The 19,064-nt window shown below is 39.1% G+C and overlaps 1 protein-coding gene across 1 annotated transcript in view; it reads right to left on the minus strand.

Annotated features, from left to right (window-relative positions):
- LOC118216619 overlaps positions 1 to 19,064 on the minus strand; it is a 41,007-nt gene that overhangs the window by 13,804 nt on the left and 8,139 nt on the right. Inside the window, exon 2 of the mRNA XM_035397970.1 lies at positions 9,783 to 9,881. Coding sequence (XP_035253861.1) covers positions 9,783 to 9,881 — 99 coding nt within the window. The remainder of the gene's footprint in view (positions 1 to 9,782; positions 9,882 to 19,064) is intronic.

The following is a 19,064-nucleotide window of genomic DNA, read 5'->3' on the forward strand; positions in this document are numbered from 1 at the left end:
ACATGACGCCATCCTAACTGAATTGCTAGCTAGCCAGCTATAGTTCATTCGTAAGGTAAAGTTGTTGGTAGCTAGTGAAGCTTAGTTGAAGATTAGTGTTTGCAGCAGTGGCATGCTAACGCTATTTCTGCTGCAGCTGCAGAGATCAAAGCAGCGCTGAACTTTTTTACTCAAGACATGGTGGTCAGTAATGTTAATCCAACGACACTGAAGCGGGGACTGATAAGGAACTATTGTAGTTGTTTGAGAAACATAAGGTCATAAAACTAAGCAGCTGTTACTTCGTGATAGTGAAGGGCGACAACACCATAAGCAACGTGTGGTATTATGCCAGCTATTTTGGAAGATACCCAGACATTACAAATGACCGTATATTTCGCAAACAGAATATTCAAGACAATAAATGTCCACTGAATCTTGTAAGGAACATATTTACTTGTAAAACCAAAGGTAAGATTTAATGTTTATTCCATATTTAGTTACAGATATTGATAGTAGAATGCCATAATATAATTCTACTATCATTGCTCTTGTTCATTTCAGTGTTCAGTGAGCAGCATTTTTCACAGCTGTGTTGGCATACCTTTGGCTATTCTTGGCTTTATCTTGTTGGTATCACGGAATATGAATTTTTAGTGGTGAAAGAAGTTTTATGAATGCCCAGATAATCACTATGTGTCATGGGTGGATGGAGGGGGTGCTTGGTAAATGGACGACCAGCGTGACAACAGTGGTGCTTAGAAACTCTGTGTTCAGCATTGATGTCCTGAATTGTCTACTAACGTAGCTATAACACAGAGTTTGTGTTTTCAACTCATAGTTTGGTTGCAGGAGCACTGGTAGTCTGAGTTTAACAATCTCACTAGGGGATTGCACCAACAAGGTAAAAGCACTTTATGTACTCACTCGACAGGCATTCGAGGAGCCATCATTTACAAAATGATCAGCAATCTCCTTCAATTTCAACTCCCGAGCTGGCAACTTGTTTACCTTTCTCTCCTGGTATGTTTTCTCTTTTTGTCATGGTTCTGTGTTTCCGTCTCTGTCTTTCCTTGTTGGGCCGCCAGATGGCGGCACTTCTGTTTTGTGTCCTGCTCCCCCTGTTTAATTGTATTATTGCTTTCAATTATTCTATTATTGTTTTTGGGTTGTCTCGTTTTCCCTTCCCTCTCTGTGGCCTGATTGTTCATTGTGCCCTGCTGTGTCTCGTCAGTGTCTTGTCTATTTAAGTCTTCTTCTTCCCTGACTCGGGTGCTGGTTCCTTGTGTTTTCGCTTGTGTTTCCACGTGTGTCTTGCCTAAGAGTTTGCCTGTGTTTCCCCGCGCCTGTTTTTGTCTGCCTGTTTCTGCCCTGCCCGTTTGGCTTCTTTTTGGATTTTCTGTTTTCTGTTTTTGAGTTTTTGTTATTAAAATCTGTGAATTTCCGTTTTGGAGTTCTTGGGGGTTTTTTTTACTCTGCATTTGGGTCCATTCCCTCGACAACCCTTGATACTTTTCTCTTCCAAGATCCACTTTTTGTGTTTACAAGGCAATTTGATGTGCTTAGTTGTAGTTAGGACTCCTCTTTGCTCCCTTCCTCAGCTAGCTAGCTAACCTTATAATTTGACTGGCAAAACTACAGCTGACAGTTGTGACAAATAGACACTTGACACTGGAAAAGAACAGTGTCAAGTGTCAGAAAAGAACAGTGGTACCAAAGACATGACTAGAAAATATTTTATTGAATAGTTTAAATAATATGTTTTCTGCCAAATGGGCATATAGGTTAAGTTTGACATGATCACAGACTATTGAATGAATTAGTTTTGATATTGTTATTCTGATATTATTACTCTTAACACTAATACTAATAATAACCGTCTTGTACCAATTTTTCATTGTGATGAATCATGACGAATAAATAAATGATTAGTAATAATGCTGAAATACAAAGATTAAAGATTCTTAATAAATTAAGACGATAATATGCTGATTCCACCATATTCTTTTTTTCATTTTGATATTGCTACTAATAGCCTACTATCATTAAAAATGTTGTACTAGTTCTGTATTTGCATGATGATGGTGCTGGTGATGACAATGAGTAATTACTTATGAGAAAAGATAGGCCAACATCAATAAAAACCCTGCTCAGGATAAGCGTGTATAGATAATGGATGGATGAATGGAACGATACCAAGTGGAGTTTGCATGTGAAATGATAAAGAATGGATTTCAGGAATATAAATGAGTTCCCACAAGTATTATACAGTTGCAAAAGCTATAGTTTTAAAGTAAAATTATTAGTTAGCCAATAGCTTGTGTAGCAAATTAGAGATGTCTTAGGTGGGATTAAATCCCAGACCTCGAAGGTCCCATAGGTGAGCACGTTACCAGCGAGCCACCAGCAAAGTAGTCGCAGCAGCCGCAAGTTTTTTTGGTTAGAAATATATATGTCCATTTTGTGCGTGTATGTGATGTTTTGATTGGCTGGTGTAGCTAAATGCCCAATGGAGAGATGTATTGTTTGTGGGCCTGGGGCATTTGTAATGATGTAATTGGCCAGAAAAAGTTTTTTTTTTTTTTTAAATGACTCTAAGTTTTGGGCTTTATCTTGTGGACGTGTGAAGTTGTTACCCTTTATCAGCCATCAAAAAAATTAAAAGAGGGGGGAAATGACCATGCATGTTTTCACTACATTATTCCAGCTAATCCAGACAAAATTTAGCTGACGACTAACCATACGAAATGTAACAAGTAACGACAGTTGTCAAAAGAAATATATTTGAGTAAAAAGTACATAATTAAGTAAGGATGTAGTGGAGTAGGAGGTGAAAGTTGCTAATATTAGTTATACTCAGCAAAAGTACAAAATCGTCAGTATCCTACTTAAGTACAATAATGAAGTACATGTACTTTGTTATTTATCACCACTGCTTTAGGCTTACTCTGAAGAGCAAGTTTACTTGATCATTTGTCTCTCTGTGTTATTTGGCCAATTAGTAGGACTTCTGTTTTTCCTCGTTTAATTTAAGGAAGTTGTTGCTCATCCAGACCATGATGATTCACAGGCAGCTAATCAGAACATTTAGAGCATAAAAATTATCAGGCTCTACACAGATATATAATTGTGTGTCAACCGTATACCTATGAAAGTTCAGTACAGTAATGAGAATCGAAGTGGGCCAACTATTGATCCTTGAGGAAAACCAGAGAAAATATCAGTTCTCCCAGAAAAATTAGCATCTAGACTGCCTCCCAGTTAAGTAGATACAAAACCAAATGCAGCTGTCAGATCCAGGGAAATAAGAATGGTCACACTTCCAGTGTCTATGCTCAGTCGAAGGTCAATCACTACTTTGACCAAAGCTGTTTCTGTCCTATGGTTAGCACAAAAGCCTGATTGAAACTTCTCCAATATGTGTTTGTGAGGAGGCAGTGTGGTTGTGGTGCCGGCTGCAGGCGGAGAGATGGGGGAGTGGTTTAGTCGGCCGGCAGTTGCGGCTGTGGGCAGTTACGTGATTGGTGCTAACCTTTATATGTGCTGCCTGCAGTGAGACCAGGAGACCTGACATGCACACAGGAAATACAGGAGCCACAACAACAGCAACCTCAACAACAACGACGACAACGGCAACAGTGATGGTGTTGTGGCTTGCAATAAATGTGTGCATCATTTCCGTCTGTGCCTGTGTGGTTCTGTGAACTGCTACAGTGTTATTTAAAAAATAATTTAATTCCTTAAAAACTACCATCTCCAAAATTTTGCTTAAGAAGGGGAGATTGGAGATAGGTCTAAAATTACTTAAAACAGACGAATCAGAATTGTTCTTTTATAGTTTCACTACAGCAGTCTTAAGAGAAGTAGGGAAGTATCCATTTGACAAAGAGCAGTTAATAATGCTTAGGAGACTGTCTGAAAGACAATGGAACACATATAAAGCTAGTGGGGATAGGGTTAAGAGAGCAAGTACATGGTTTTAGTTTTGAGAAAATATTATTCAAGGACTCAGTTCCTACCAGTCTAAAAGAGGTCATGGCTACTTTCCCCAAAAACTTGACTTGTCCTCATTTGTGTAAAATTATACGTAATACTAGCTACTTTGCCTTGGAAATTATTCACAAACTCCTCATACTTAGACATAGAATCCTCAAAAGAGAGATGCATTAAAGAGGCAGTTAATTATAGAAAAAATAGTTCTTTGATTATCTTTATGATTTGTGATTACTTTGGTGAAAAAGGACTGGTATCCTTTAATACTCTGTTGTAGCCAGCAAGTTGCTCTTTACAAATCTCAAAGTATACATGTAGCTTTATCTTATGCCATTGAAGTTCAGCCTTGCGACAATTCATTTTCAGTTGCCTAATTGTTTCAAAATTTTTCAGTTGGGTTTTCTGTTTTGTGGATAGCTTTTTAACCTTAACTTGGGCACATCAAGGGCTTTCTTGTAGAATTAGGGTCACTCATTAAATCATCATAGGAGAAGACAAAGAAGGTACTGATGAAGAAGATAAAAAATGTTCAAACTTTTCAGCAGCTTCAGAGTTTAGGTAACATTCTGTGTTTACATGGTCTACAGTTAACATTAATGATCCAAAATAGCTAAATCAAGGATAGCGGATAATAAGAATAGTGCTGTAACATAGATCACTATTGGACAATGACAGTGTTGACAAGATATGGTATGGGGAGAGGCATGTCATGAAACATTACATTCATTAAGTAGATATTCAGCAGATGTTCTTATCCAGACCAACGTACAGTGTAGGACAACATATATGCATTCACCTGATTAATATGAGTATTCACCTGAACAAAATAATATTAATATCATTGGCAATTGTTAAACTTTAAAATAGACAGGGCGGAAACATGCCTTGAAACTGCTCATTAGTCTCAACATGTTTTCAATCATTTTCCTTGATTACCAATGCTTTAATTGACAAAATACTCAATACCATTAGTCAGTTCTTGTAAGTTAGGCTGTTTATACAGTGTATGACGTTTAAAACATATATGTTTGTTTATTTTTGTTTTTGTTTATTTATATATATGTTTAAATATTTTTATTATTATTATTGATTTGGCTTTGTACTCCAATTTTCAATTTGTGATCAAACAACTCACATCAGCTTAAAGTGCACATTCTCAGCTTTTACTCTATACATTTTGAGTTCACCATGTAGAAATTACAGCAGTTTTTATAAATAGTCCCCCCCATTTCAGGGCATCATAGAGTTCCAGACAAATGTGTCGCAGGTTTTCTGATTAGTCAGGTGAGTTCAATTGCTTACTTATTGCAGGTATAAGAGAGCTTTCAGTATTTAGATTTGATTCTAGCTTTTTGATTTCCCTTTCATTCTGTTGTTGGTGTTTGTCGACATGAGGATGAGAGGTTTGCTAATGAAAGTCAAGCAAGCCATTAAAAAAATGCAGAGAAATAATTTTTTAAAAGCTGAGAATTCATTTTTAAAAAATAGGCTGAAAAAGTCAGTTTAACTACATGGCCAAAAGTATGTGGATGCTCCTTCTAATTAGTGGGTTTGGCTATTTCAGCCACACCCATTGCTAACAGCTGCATAAAATTAAGCATACAGCCCTGCAATCTACATAGACAAACATTGGTTAGTAGAATGGGTCATACTAAAGAGCACAGTGATATTCAATGTGGTACTATCATAGGATGCCACCTTTCCAACAAGTAAGTTTGTCAACTTTCTGCCCTGCAAGAACTTCCCCTGTCAATTGTAAGTGCTGTTCTTGTGAAGTGGAAATGTATAGGAGTAACAACAGCTCAGCAGCGAAGTTGTAGACCACACAAGCTCACTGAACGGGATCGCCAAGTACTGAAGAGCATACAAATAGTGTGTACTCGGTTGCAACACTCACTACCGAGTTCCAGACTGCCTCTGAAAGAAATGTCAGCACAAGAACTGTTCGTTGGGAGCTTCAAGAAATGGATTTCCATGGCTAAGCAGCCTTAAACAAGCCAAAGATCACCATGCACAATGCCAAGCGTCAACTGGAATGATTGAAAACACATTGCCATTAGATTCTGGCACTGTAGAAACTGGTTCTCTGGAGTGATGAATCATGTTTCACTATCTGGCGAACCTGGGTTTGGCGAATGAGAGGAGAAGGCTACCTGCCCAAATGCATAGTGCCAGCTGTAAAGTTTGGTGGAGGAGGAATAATGGTTTGGGACTGTGTTTCATGGTTTGGGCTTGGCCCCTTAGTTCCAGTGAAGGGAAGTCTTAATGCTACAGCACACAATGATATTCTAGAGAATTGTGTGCTTCCAACTTTGTGGCAACAGTTTTGGGAAGGGCCTTTCTTGTTTCAGCATGACAATGCCCCCGGGCACAAAGCAAGTTCCATAAAGAAATGGTTTGCCAAGTTTGGTGTGGAAGAACTTGACTGGCCTGCATGAGCCCTGACCTGAAACACCTTTGGGATGAATTGTAACACAAACTGCAAGCCAGGCCTTATCACCAATCATCAGTGTCCGACCTGGCTAATGGTCTTGTGGATGAATGGAATCCCTGCAGCCATGTTCCAAAATCTAATGGAAAACCTTCCCAGAAGAGTGGAGGCTGTTATAGCAACAAAGGGGGGACCAACTCCATATTAATGTCTATGGTTTTGGAAAGAAATGTTCAACAAGCACATTTGGGTGTCCACATACTTTTGGCCATGTAGTGTTTTCCTTGTGAAGCTAAAAAAAGTTCCTTGGTTCAAAAACATGCCTGGTATTGTGCTAAACAGCGACACCCTAAGAATTTTAAAAGGAACTTCAATGAGGCAAGACTATTGTACATCAATGGATGACTTCATAAAATTTGATTGGACAGTTATGGGTTATGACGCTTTTTTGAGCCTACCCGAGAAGCATTACATTATATTACATTACAGTCATTTAGCAGACGCTCTTATCCAGAGTGACATACAACAAGTGCAGTGCTTCACTATTCTTTCTAATCATGCCCGCTCTTTTGCATGTTCTCGTTCTAATGGTTGACATAATATCTCAACTACTCTGAACAGGAGGTCAGCAGTCCAGCTATCATGATCAATCATGCTCCTTCTGTCCCCACTGCAGTGGCCTCACACATATTCTCCCCACAGCCAACACTGAATTTAGGAATGGTAATGATCTACCATATTTTAAGTTTCCTACTGCTGATATCTTCACTTATTTATTTATTTATTTATTTATTTATTTATTTATTTATTTTACCACGACAACAAACTTAACTAGAATGTTTTATATTTTTATTTGGAATGGTTCTTTTCGGGTTTTTATTTTATTTTATTTATTTCCCCATATTCTCACATGTCATTCTCTCCCAGTTTGTAAAAGCTTGACCTGGTGATACACGTAATGCTGCTGCAATGCCGAACCTTAATTTGGCTAAGAAGTCTACTCAGGTTTGTTGGAGCACACATGATTTAATTACATAGTTTAGTATTAAATGCAATTCATCTTTGGATCATATATTGATTAATTTATATATAATAATTGAAGCAATTGTGACATATTATGAAATGACTTTAGCTGCTGTCTTTTGTGTGATTGTATTTGTATGCCTTCTTACTCCTAGCACGTTTCCAGTCGACCTGGATTATTTTTCAACTGACAGTGCTTGTGTGTGTGCGTTCGTGCATGTATATGTGTGTGTTTGTCACACTGTCTACATATGCCCTATACTATCAGAGTGGATCTGCTGCAGCTGGTCCTGCACCTGCTCCCACCAGCAGTGTAATCAGTCCCTGTGCTGTCCTGCCTGTGATCACTCCCTGTGCTGCCCTGCCTGTGTTCACTCCCTGCGCCATCCTGCCTGCTTCAGCTGATTCTCTGGCTCAATCCCCGTAGAGACAAGGCAAGACATCCCACTGGCAGACCAGAAAACGATTGCAGCTTCACTGTGAGAATACCAGAGGCTGCGGAGTGACCTGAAGCTGTGGTACCAACCACCTGATCTACAACCGGGCTCCCACACCAGAGCACTTTCTCAACCACAGGCTCCTGGTGTGGATGCCCTACTACCAGCGGAATGTCAGCTTACGCGGTCCAGTGTGTGGCCAGCAGCTATCTGGGTGTGGTATTCACAAGAGGTGTGGCAGGTCCTGAACATCGGCCGATACTACCTTATGATTACCCTCCGGTGCACTGGCTGCAGAGTAACCCACCAGTTATTCAGTAAGACCACGACTGTAAATTCACACAGAAAATGTGAGCTATTCATAACTGATGGAACAGGGTACAGCCAGTACAAAGGCACACTATGCTGCCCAAACACAGAGACCATGCCAAAGTGGTTAGAGGACATTAAAAAGAAATGTTAAAAATATAACTTGTTTTTACCCTTTTGTAAATAATATTTGTACGTGGTTATTTAAAATTATATTTTATTAAATCTTTGCGATATATCATGGGGCGGCACGGTGGTTCGAATCTCGGCTTGGGGCCTTTCTGTGTGGAGTTTGCATATTCTCCCTGTGAGTTTTCTCCGGGTACTCCGGTTTCCTCCCACAATCCAAAGACATGCAGGTAGACTAATTGGAAACTCAAAATTGCCCATAGGTATGAGTGTGTGAGTGAATGGTATGTGTGTCCTGCGATAGATTGGCAGCCTGTCCAGGGTGTATTCCTGCCTCTCGCCAAATGCACACTGGGATAGGCTCCAGCACCCCCCACGACCCTGCTCAGGATAAGCGAGTATAGATAATGGATGGATGGATATAACATGTTTTTTAATCACAAGTTAATCTTGTGAATAGTTTAAAATGAATCCTTCGTATGGATACTTTGTGACATTTTATAAGATCTGCTCATGCTATATATTTGTATAGTTATATATTTGTGGTTATAATTTGTTTAACAGCTATACTATGTTTTCTCATTTATTTTAAGTTATTTAAGTAAAAGTGTTTAACTTCTGATGTAGTTGATTGTTTGTTGATTGATATTAATTGTTTATTGAAAGAGCCTTTACTGTTTAACCAAAGGGAACACATTAGGGCTACTTTATTACACAATACACATAAAATTTGTCTGTTTACCATAGATAAAAATAATAAAGTATAAAATAACAAAAGAGAAAGAGTTTGTATGATCGATAAAATCAGATTTATATATGTCTCAGGTGGAGATAAAACTCATTACCTCTGCATTCCTACCCTAAAAAGAAAAAATGTACTGAATTTCAATAATTCTCCATATTTTTTAGAAAATTGCTACATGAAAACACATGGAGAAGAATCCCAAACTTTTTCAATTTTCCTTTCGTCTTCATTTTTCCTTGTCTTTTCCATTTTTTTGCTTCATTTTTTTTCTTCCCCCTTCTTCCCTCCATTTTTCCATCTTCCCACCCTGAAGTAAACTATTGTTCCCCAGCCCTAGCTCAAGAGGCAAGAGTGGTTGTCTGGCAGTCGGAGGGTTGCAGGTTCGATCCCCCGCCCTGGGCAAGTCAAAGTGTCCCTGAGCAAGACACCTAACCCCTAATTGCTCCCAACGAGCTGATTGGTACCTTGCATGGCAGCCTTTCACCGTTCGTGTGTGTGTGTGTGTGTGTGTGTGTGTGTGTGTGTGTGTGTGTGTGTGTGTGTGTGTGTGTGTGTGTGTGTGTGTGTGTGTGTGTGTGTGTGAATGGGTGAATGAGAGGCATCAATTGTAAAGTGCTTTGGATAAAAGCGCTATATAAATGCAGTCCATTTACTATCTATTAAATTTATATTAACATTTCTAACTGAATGCCAAAGACCCCAGTTTACTTTCTGTGAAGAAATTATTCTCACTTACATGTGTCACACGATGGGATTTTTGGAAATTGTTTGCATGTAGAGCAGGGCAAGCACTGGCCTGCATCAGAATTCCAGAATTCTTCTTTCTTACATTCAACTGTGTGAAGAAGAGTTGAAAAAACAAAATGTTTACAGTCAGGAAAAATCTCACATTGTACACTTTAAGCATCAAACATCCATGTCATTTTCATAGGGTAACTTGTTGACAAACATACAATGTATTTTTAGCTATAGATGGAAGACTATAATAAAATGGTGGAATTAAACATTACAATACAAAAATAAAGTGAAAGCTGCATTCGCTACTAAGACATTATCCTCTTAAACCACATCAAAATTGACTTGCATTAAAAAAATGTGGAGACAAACTGATCTGATTTTTTTTTACTGTAAAATGGCATGATATTTTGCTAACACAGTGGAGAAGTAGTCCTATACCACTAGGTATGGTGGATACACTATGTAGACACATATTTTGTACACGACTGAAATTCATAAGCTTCCTTGGCCACAATCAGCATGATGTTAAGCACTTGGCTAGCAAACTAGCTGGTTAGCTAATTCGGCTACCTTCGTGGTGACGGGAGATTTTTTCATGGATTTCTGTCCTCCCAGCAGTAAAACAGAACTGTCGTTATATTCAGACGGGTGACAAATTACAAAAAACCAACATATAGTGTCTTAGTAAGGTGTTGGGCCATCACAAGCTGCCAGAACAGCTTCAGTGCACATTGGCATAGATTCTACAAGTATCTGGAACTCTACTGGAAAGATGGAACACCATTCTCCCAAATGATTTTCCCTCATTTGGTGTTTAGATGATGGTGGTGGAGAGCGCTCCCAAACACGTCGGTCCAAAATCTCCCATTGTTGTTCAATTGGGTTGAGATCTGGTGGCTGCAAAGGTCACAGCACATGATTCACATAATTTTCATACTCATCAAACCATTCAGTGACCCCTCGTGCCCTGTGGATGGGGCATTGTCATCCTGGACGAGACTACTCCCATCAGAATAGGAATGTTTCACCACAGGATAAAGGTGATCACTCAGAATAACTTTGTATTGATTGGCAGTGACCGTTCACCCTAAGGGGACAAGTAGCCCCAAACCATGCCAGGAAAATGACCCCCCCGCCCCCCCATAGCATAACAGAGCCACCAAACCCCCTCACTGAATGCAGATGTCACTTAGTCACTGTTGCAATTGAAACAAGCCAGTTGAGCAGTCTTTGTGACTGGAGCTCCTGCCATCCGTGCCCCTTAATGAACCCTCTTTCAAAATCACTTAGATCTTTTCCTCTTGCCATCTTGATCCAAAATCAAGGTCAACTGGGTCTGCTCAGCATTTTTATACATAGCACAGAGCAAGGTAGGATGTTAATTGCATAATTGTCCCATGCAGTACATTTGTATGGAAACATCTGCATGTTATGTTTCTCCACTCATTTATTCAGGTTTTTCCTTTGTCACCCATCTGTAGTTTGCCTTTATAGTTTTGTGCTAACGTTAGCTGTAGTTTATTATAAGCTGATTCCAAATAAATTTTCATCTTGAGATGCAAATAAAATAGAACCTAGTCGAAGCGTTCCTTCCGTTACTGCTATTTAGTAAAAGGTAAGCTAGTTGATTATAACCGGAACGATTCCGCACCTGGTAGTTTTTTTTCATGGATTAATTAAAAGCTTAAAGTAATAATCTCGAAGATTTTCATTAAAATAAATGTATGTTAAGTCACTATCTATCGCTGAATTAGGTAACACAATGGTGATTGAGCCTATTAATATATTAATTTATATTATTATTATTATTATAATTTATGATTAAAGAACTGGGTGTCTGTGGCGACATTCCTGGGAAAAAATCAGAAGCGGCGCATAGTTAGTGACGCGTTTTCCATCACCCATCAGTAGTTGGTCCGCCAGAGAGGGTAGGCGGAGCTAACGCAACAGGCTCGCTCTTCAACTCACTTGCGTGTGAGCGGCGCACTGGGGGGGGGGGGGGGGGGTTATGGAACCCTAATAAGTTTTTGTGTAACATGAGAGGTCATATTATTTGTTGATGTAGATTTCCTATTACATTTGATGACAATGTAACGTTACTAAATTACATAGCTATTTGCACAGCTAACGCTAGCTACCGGACCATGTCAAGAAAGGCAACATTAGTTTAGACAACGTTGCGCACAGTATCCATCTCTCATATCAGGTAACGTTGCGTTAGCTAGCTAGCTAATGTAATTAAAACAATCTAATGTCAGCTAACAATTAGAAAAAACGCTAGCTAACGCTACCAACCGGTACCGACCTCGCAAACCGTCTCTCGAATGCAATGCTACCTTGTTGCAACGTAGCAATGTAGCTAACTAAAAAGTCAGTTCAGATCAATGATTCGCAACAAGACTGGATGAAACTTGCAAAATTCCAAGAGGTCTGATTGTAAACGTTCTAAAACTGCACTTGGCGATTTGTCAAGGTGGGTCTTTTGAGACCCCAGGCAACGGCTTCAGACTCTCTGCAACGAACCAGTTCACACCGCTGCAATTTTCTCTGCAACATTCTAAAACCGTTTCGTCTCGTTGCGAATCATTGATCTGAACTGGCCACGTTACCGTTATTTACATTGCTATCAAGTTCATCAATATATTGATCAGAATAAAGCCGGGGTATAGGTAGAGCAGAGCCGGGTCTGATTTCTGTGTAAACATGTCAAGCCAGAGAAAACTAAATAAAAGAATACAGCAGTATGGATTAGCGTTGTTATTAGTTTATTACGCTTCCTCATATGTTCTTTCAGCCTTGATGCCCTTTTTTGATGAAATCTCCTTTGTTTTATTCTTTTTATTCTGATTGCTAATTTAACACCCAGCTCAGCTTTATTCTCGAACAGTTTAGCTAGCAAAACCAGAAACACCAGCTGTAACATTTTGCAAGGCAGTTGTTTCAAAAATATTACACAACAGTCATTCACGAAAAAGACTGTTTATTGTGCACGAGATACATAATTGCACGAGCCACAGAGAATCCCGCAAATTCTTCTCTGCAGTGTAAAGATGTTCATACCAGGCAAAAGGTAGATAAAGAACATTTGTGGAAATCGATCATCACTAATTCTACCCTAGGTCTGCTACAGCATTTTAACCCGGCTCGGCAGTGTAAAGACAGTTTAAGTTAGCCTAATGTTAGACAATGAATGAGTATGTACATAACGTTACTTTTATAACAACCATTTTTTATTCAGTAAATAATAAGTGTTATTATAGTTGGCATGGCCGAGGTGCCAACTGACTGACGTCACACAGGCGACACTGGTTGGATCCGGTTGGATCTATGGGAAGTGAGGTCCAAAAACACACCTGCAATTACCGCTTCTCGCCATTGGTACTGCCAAAGAGAACGAAACGGAAATCTTCGAGATTGTAACTTTAACGTTAAATAATTAAAAGTGCCTTATCTTTCCTCTCCAGTTTCTGCTGTTAGTTGTTCGGAGCCACCTCAAGCATTTTTTAGTTGTGGCCTTGGTGTCTCCATTTTAGCAGTAACTTACTCTAAACTTATGGAGAGATAGGGTGATAGGGGGTAAAAATGTGGCTAAAGCTGTCTGAGGGTTTCAGTCTGAGGGAGTTTGTCTGTCACCAGCTCGTTGAACACGAGCAAGATCCTTGATCTCAAGGGCCAGCCTGCTGGACTCCACATTTTGCAATCGGTAGAGTTCTAGGAACTGAGTATTGTGTCCTTTAAGGAACTGGTGTGCCACAGCTGGGAAGGGGGAGACTGCAGAGCAGGCATGGAGAGAAAGTTGGGGCAGCCTCTCCAGATCATTAGAGGGGTAGACAGCATAGTCTGTTTGCATGAAAGGAATCTCGTATGGTGTGCTGCCTGCCTGGTGACCAGGTAGGAGATCTCCTGGAGCGTGCGGACAAGCAGGGGAGGGATCCAATGGTTATGGCTCACATAGGAACCAATGACATGGGTTCTGCAAGACAAATCTTGCTTAAATCTGTTTAAATGCTGGAAGTGAGTCAGCTATGAATAGGGTAGGCTAAGATGCTGTTGAGATTAGGGACATGACTTGGGGAGGAGGGGTACAAACACATTAGGAAGGATAGATCCAGACAGAGAGGTATGGGTGTAGCTCTCTGTGCAAAAAAAATCTTAATGTGCTGGAAATTCCAGAAAAAGACTAACTCAAGCCTAGTAAGGTTATTTGTATTAACACTAGAAAGACCAGAGCCAATGCCATCATTACATGAAGACGAATACAGAAGCAGCAGCCCTGCCCTGCTCACACAGAGAGACAGTATACACAGTATGCAAAGGCTCAATCAACATAGCGGGAGTAAGGGAAGGGAGAAGCGAGCGGAATTCATTATGACTGAAGAAATGACTTTTTTGAAATATTGCCATGTGTATTTCTTTAACTATTTTCTACATTTTGTGTTTTGCTCAATGTTCCTGTATTTACGTGCATTCTCCCATACCAGTATATAAATTAGAAATAAAATATTGAAATTGATACAGTTGTATTCTTTTTTTTTTTTTTTTTTAATAGTTTTGCAACATAATATTTCATAATATCTATGAAATTAGGTCACTACGGGTGCTGAAATCGATGATGTAATGCTGTATGCTTGGTGGTTTAAGGTAGCAAAAAATCACAGCCTTTATAGTGTTGAGCTCATTGGGGGAAATGAAAAGGGCCTTACTATAAGCAAGCAGGGTACTGTAGGATGTGGAGTCCTTCAAGGATGGGTGCTGGGACCACTGCTCTTCCTCATTTATATCAATGACCGTGACAGGGAAATTGAAAGTACATAAATTAAATTTTGCAGATAATAAACAACCAGGAGGCTCATCTAATAGTTTGGAATCTACTAAGGTAATCAGAATTTAAACAAAATCCAGAAGTGGGTGGACACCTTTATTAATTGAAGAGGGGATTGGCAAAATATTCTCATATCTGAAAAGATTTTACAGCAGTATAGCTGCATAGCCACAAGGAAAAGTTTGTACACACAGCAGTGTTTTCATGTCAAGTTTTATAAATCTCACTTTGTGCATTGATTTTCATGCAGTATCAAATCTTTTGAATTTAGGAACAATTTTGTGTGCACTAAACATTTTATAAATGAGGCCCCCGGTGTCTGAAGACTGAGAAGTGACATGGTCATTATAATGTCAAATGATAAGATGATTATGAAGTGTAATATCAATGTAATGATTGCATTGATAATGAGTGCACCAAAACCATGCCAGAACCATCAGAAACCTTCACTGTCACACCGTTCACCATTTTTGTTTGGTATTTGTACAATGACAGTTGTAAGAGAGGTATGCTGGAGCTGTTACTTTTCAAATTTAGCTGGAAGCAAGTTTATAGGTATGCTTAAAAAAAATTTTTGTTGGGCTTTTCAGCTTTATTGGACAGAACAGTGTAGAGAGACAGGAAGAACAGGGGAAGAGAGATGGAGAGACATGCGACAAAGGTCGCGCGGTCGGACTCGAACCGCCAACGTCGCAGCTTGTAATGAGCATGTGGGCAGTGCTCTACAGGCTACGCCACAAGACACCCCGGTATGCTTCAAATTTAAGCTGTGGTTGGTTGTAATATCATTAGGGGATGCAGAGGAATTGATTCATGCTTTCGTCACATATAGGCTTCATTAATGCAAATACCCTAATACCTTGCTGAAAGATCTACAACTTGTTCAGAATACAGCCTGTGGCATCTTGACTAGAACTAAGATCTAGCATTGCTGCACTGGCTACCCATTAAGCGTAGGAAAGATTATAAGAGTTTTGCTCCTTTTAAAGCTTGGCATGGATTTTGCGCCCGTGTATGTAACAAACCTGCTTCTACCGTGGAACCCCACAAGGTCACTTAGTTCTCAAAAGGCAGACTACTTAGTAGTCCCAAGAATATCTAACCCCGCGTTCACATGGCGAGCAATTCGGCTGACCAGTTGTTGGAAGTCCATTCTTTCTCTATGTAGCTGAGTAACGTCCAGAAACCCGAGCAACTGGGCAACTGAGCAACCAAAGTTGCCCAAAAAATGTTGCCGACAGTTTAACCTTTCACGTGCATTGCCCGGCAACAGACAATCATAGTTTCAGGCTTCCTATTTGTTCAACCAATATGATACCATTTTGTGAATTATTTTTCCACTCAGTGAGGGAAAATGGACCCACAACTTATTATTATGGTACAATAACACCCGGTGTTATACGTTTTAAAAAAAGAGTACAGGGACAAGCGTCAAAAGACGATGCTTGGACAGCAGTTTCAACTTCCTTGCTAGCTAGCTAGTGAGAGAGATAGAGAGGTTGCTAGCTTGGCCACTAACTATTAAAAGACAGTAATGGGGAGATCACTAGCTAGCTAGCTAGCTAGTGAGAAGGATAGAGATGTTGGTAGCTAGGTGGCTAACTAGTGAGAGAGATAGAGAGATATATGGCTAGTAAGATAGCAGTAACAAGTTATATTTATCAGTGTTCTGACATAATTATAGAAACTAAAGGAGATGTTATATGGCCAAATGGCATATACATATTTGATGATGCCGTTATTTCTCTTAAATAATATGTAGCTGCACGAGACCATTAAGAGAATACAACGGGGAGCTCCTGCCCCTCCCTCAGCTTAGAACACTTGAGCAACCCATCAACCGAGTTGCTCGCCGTGTGAACGCAGGGTAAGAACTTGACAAGTGGTAGAGCTTTCTCCTGGAGCCCCACGACTTTGGAACATCTTACCACAATTTCTAAGGGAGTCAGACACAGTCTCAATATTTAGGTAGGCAAAGCCTATAGCCATAGAGTATTGTCGGGTGGCATCATTTCCTTACCATAACCTCTCAATCGTTGTGACCCCACTTTTCCTGGACTGGCTCTTGTAGTTATGCAGGCATAGAAAACTCCTAGCTGTGTCTCTGTTGCTATCTATTTCACTTCTCTAACTGCCTGCTCTCTGGTGGGGCAATTACCCCGAATCCCGAGAATACTGATGTCTGGCCTCCCTCATCATTGCTGCAAACAATGAATATGTAAATATGTACATGAATACTTAGAGAAATAATATAGAGGTACAAAGTTTATAACATGTATTAAACGCTTATTGACTTTTTCAAATCATTCACCCCAATACTGTGTATCCAGCAGGCCTCCTGGTTATCATGGCAGGTATTGGGTTTTCTGTTATAAGACTGTATAAATAAATAATCCCAGGAACCTTTATCTTTTCTATATAATGGGAAAGTATGTTTCCTGCTGCGGTTCCAATATCAGTCATGTCATACTATTCTGCTTACTAAGTGTTCTATATAACTCAAATGCTGTGTCATCAAGTTCTTATTCTTCAGATTGGTTTAGGGGTAATGATTCTTTTTGACTGTTCTTGTTTCTATGCATATGTTTGCTAGTGGTAAAAGAGGTGAGCAAGTATATGAATACGTGTTTTTTGCTTTTCATTATGAAACCACATCCCTTCCCTTATTGAACTCCTTCCACAGTCACTTCCTTTTTCAATTTAAAGTGAACCCATAAATGCATATACAAACAATTATGAAACAACCGATTTATTCATTGAATCATGTTTTAGATGTATTGTGTGTTCTGCATGTCCTTTCAATGTTATGGTAACATTGCCATTTTTTTTTTCAAGGGAGAAAAGATTCTTTTTTGAAAGAAATGCATATAAATTCATTCAGTTTTAGTAAGTACTTGAACGGTTGCCTGCATTTTGATAAGTGCTCATGGAAAGGGTCCTGCACAATTGAATTTCATGTTATTTTTTTTACCAACAGAAGAGTGCTATGGACAAGACACATATCAATGCTATCCAACATTAATGTTTAAAAATTCTTTTAAGAAACAAAGAGAATTGAACTTTAAAAAATAGTAAAAATAACATAAAATAAACACACTGGACACTGGAATGCCAATGTATGAGCTTACATCGAAATATATTTTTTCAAAACTTCATATTGCCTGCATTTCATAACTTATTTCACAAACCGTGATGATTGGAGGGTGCTATGTGGGTTACTAGTTCTTCAGAAATGAGCTGGGGAAATTCCATTGAGGGCACAAACTGATATACTAGCTGACTCACTTCCTAAGGAGTAAATGAGATTAGCTCATTTGCTGTAAATCCTCAGGGGCCTGTGTACAAAAAGGTAGTTATATGTAAAAAAGTAAAAGTAAATATATGTGCACTCTGAAGCAGATGCTGATCGTGAGCTAGTGTTCACTGGGTATTAATGGAAAAACTGTTCATATACAGTATTTCAGTAGCTCACTATACACTAGGGGCAGGAAATTCCAGTGCTGGAGGGCCGGTGTGTATGCAGGTTTTTGTTTACACCAATCACCTTGGCTAAATGACCTAATTGGCTGTATGGTTCACTTTTAGATGAGATCACAGTGAAACATTTCACAAATGGGCACAAGAATAGTCTTTGGCTCTCATTCATTGACTGTAGTTAAAATGTCAGGTGGCAATAAATGTTGGTGTTAATTGAGTAATTAAGGCCAGAAGTTGGCATGAAAACCAGAAACAGACACAGCTCTTGTTGCCCACCTCTGCTATACACTATGGTACTTAGCCACAATCCCTCTAGGAAGTATGCAGTATCTTCATTGGTTTTCATAGGATAAATTATAGCCTGGTCTGAAAGAAAATGTTTGCCCCAGGAAAACTGGTGGGCTTTCAATTCATTTCCTTTTATACTATTGTTGGTAAAATAAAAACACCATAGAAAATAATCCCCCAAAACATATGGCTCGGGGTACTCATTTTAAATAAAATGAATGGTGCTGTGATCTGTAGCTGCTGACTTCACCTTCAACTCAGTTCACTTTACAGAAGCAGACAGAGCCAAAATAATGAACTCTAAAGAAAGACATTGACCCTATACTTACATGTGATGTAGTAGGATAACTAAACAATACTTGTTGAATGATGTTGTATTTTTTATCCTGATGGAATCGATAAAATATGGGTAAGGATCCACTTTTGTGGTCATTTGGGGGTCATGGTTGAAACTGGTTGTAAGGTGCATGTGAAATTACATACTGTACATTTAGCTATATGATGCAAATATATTATCATTTTATGAAATAGTATTGAATAATCATTTTACATATGAAAATTGATGCCATTTTTATATCAAAAAGATGTATTACTATAATTGAATTATGTTTCAGAAGGGTTGGGTCAGTCATAAGTGGATTGTAAACAGTAAAGGAAAATCTCAAAGTGGCAAACCTAGACAAATTGAGTTAG

The sequence above is a fragment of the Anguilla anguilla genome, chromosome 2 (genome assembly GCF_013347855.1).
Source record: "Anguilla anguilla isolate fAngAng1 chromosome 2, fAngAng1.pri, whole genome shotgun sequence".
Classification (NCBI taxonomy): Eukaryota; Metazoa; Chordata; class Actinopteri; order Anguilliformes; family Anguillidae; genus Anguilla; species Anguilla anguilla.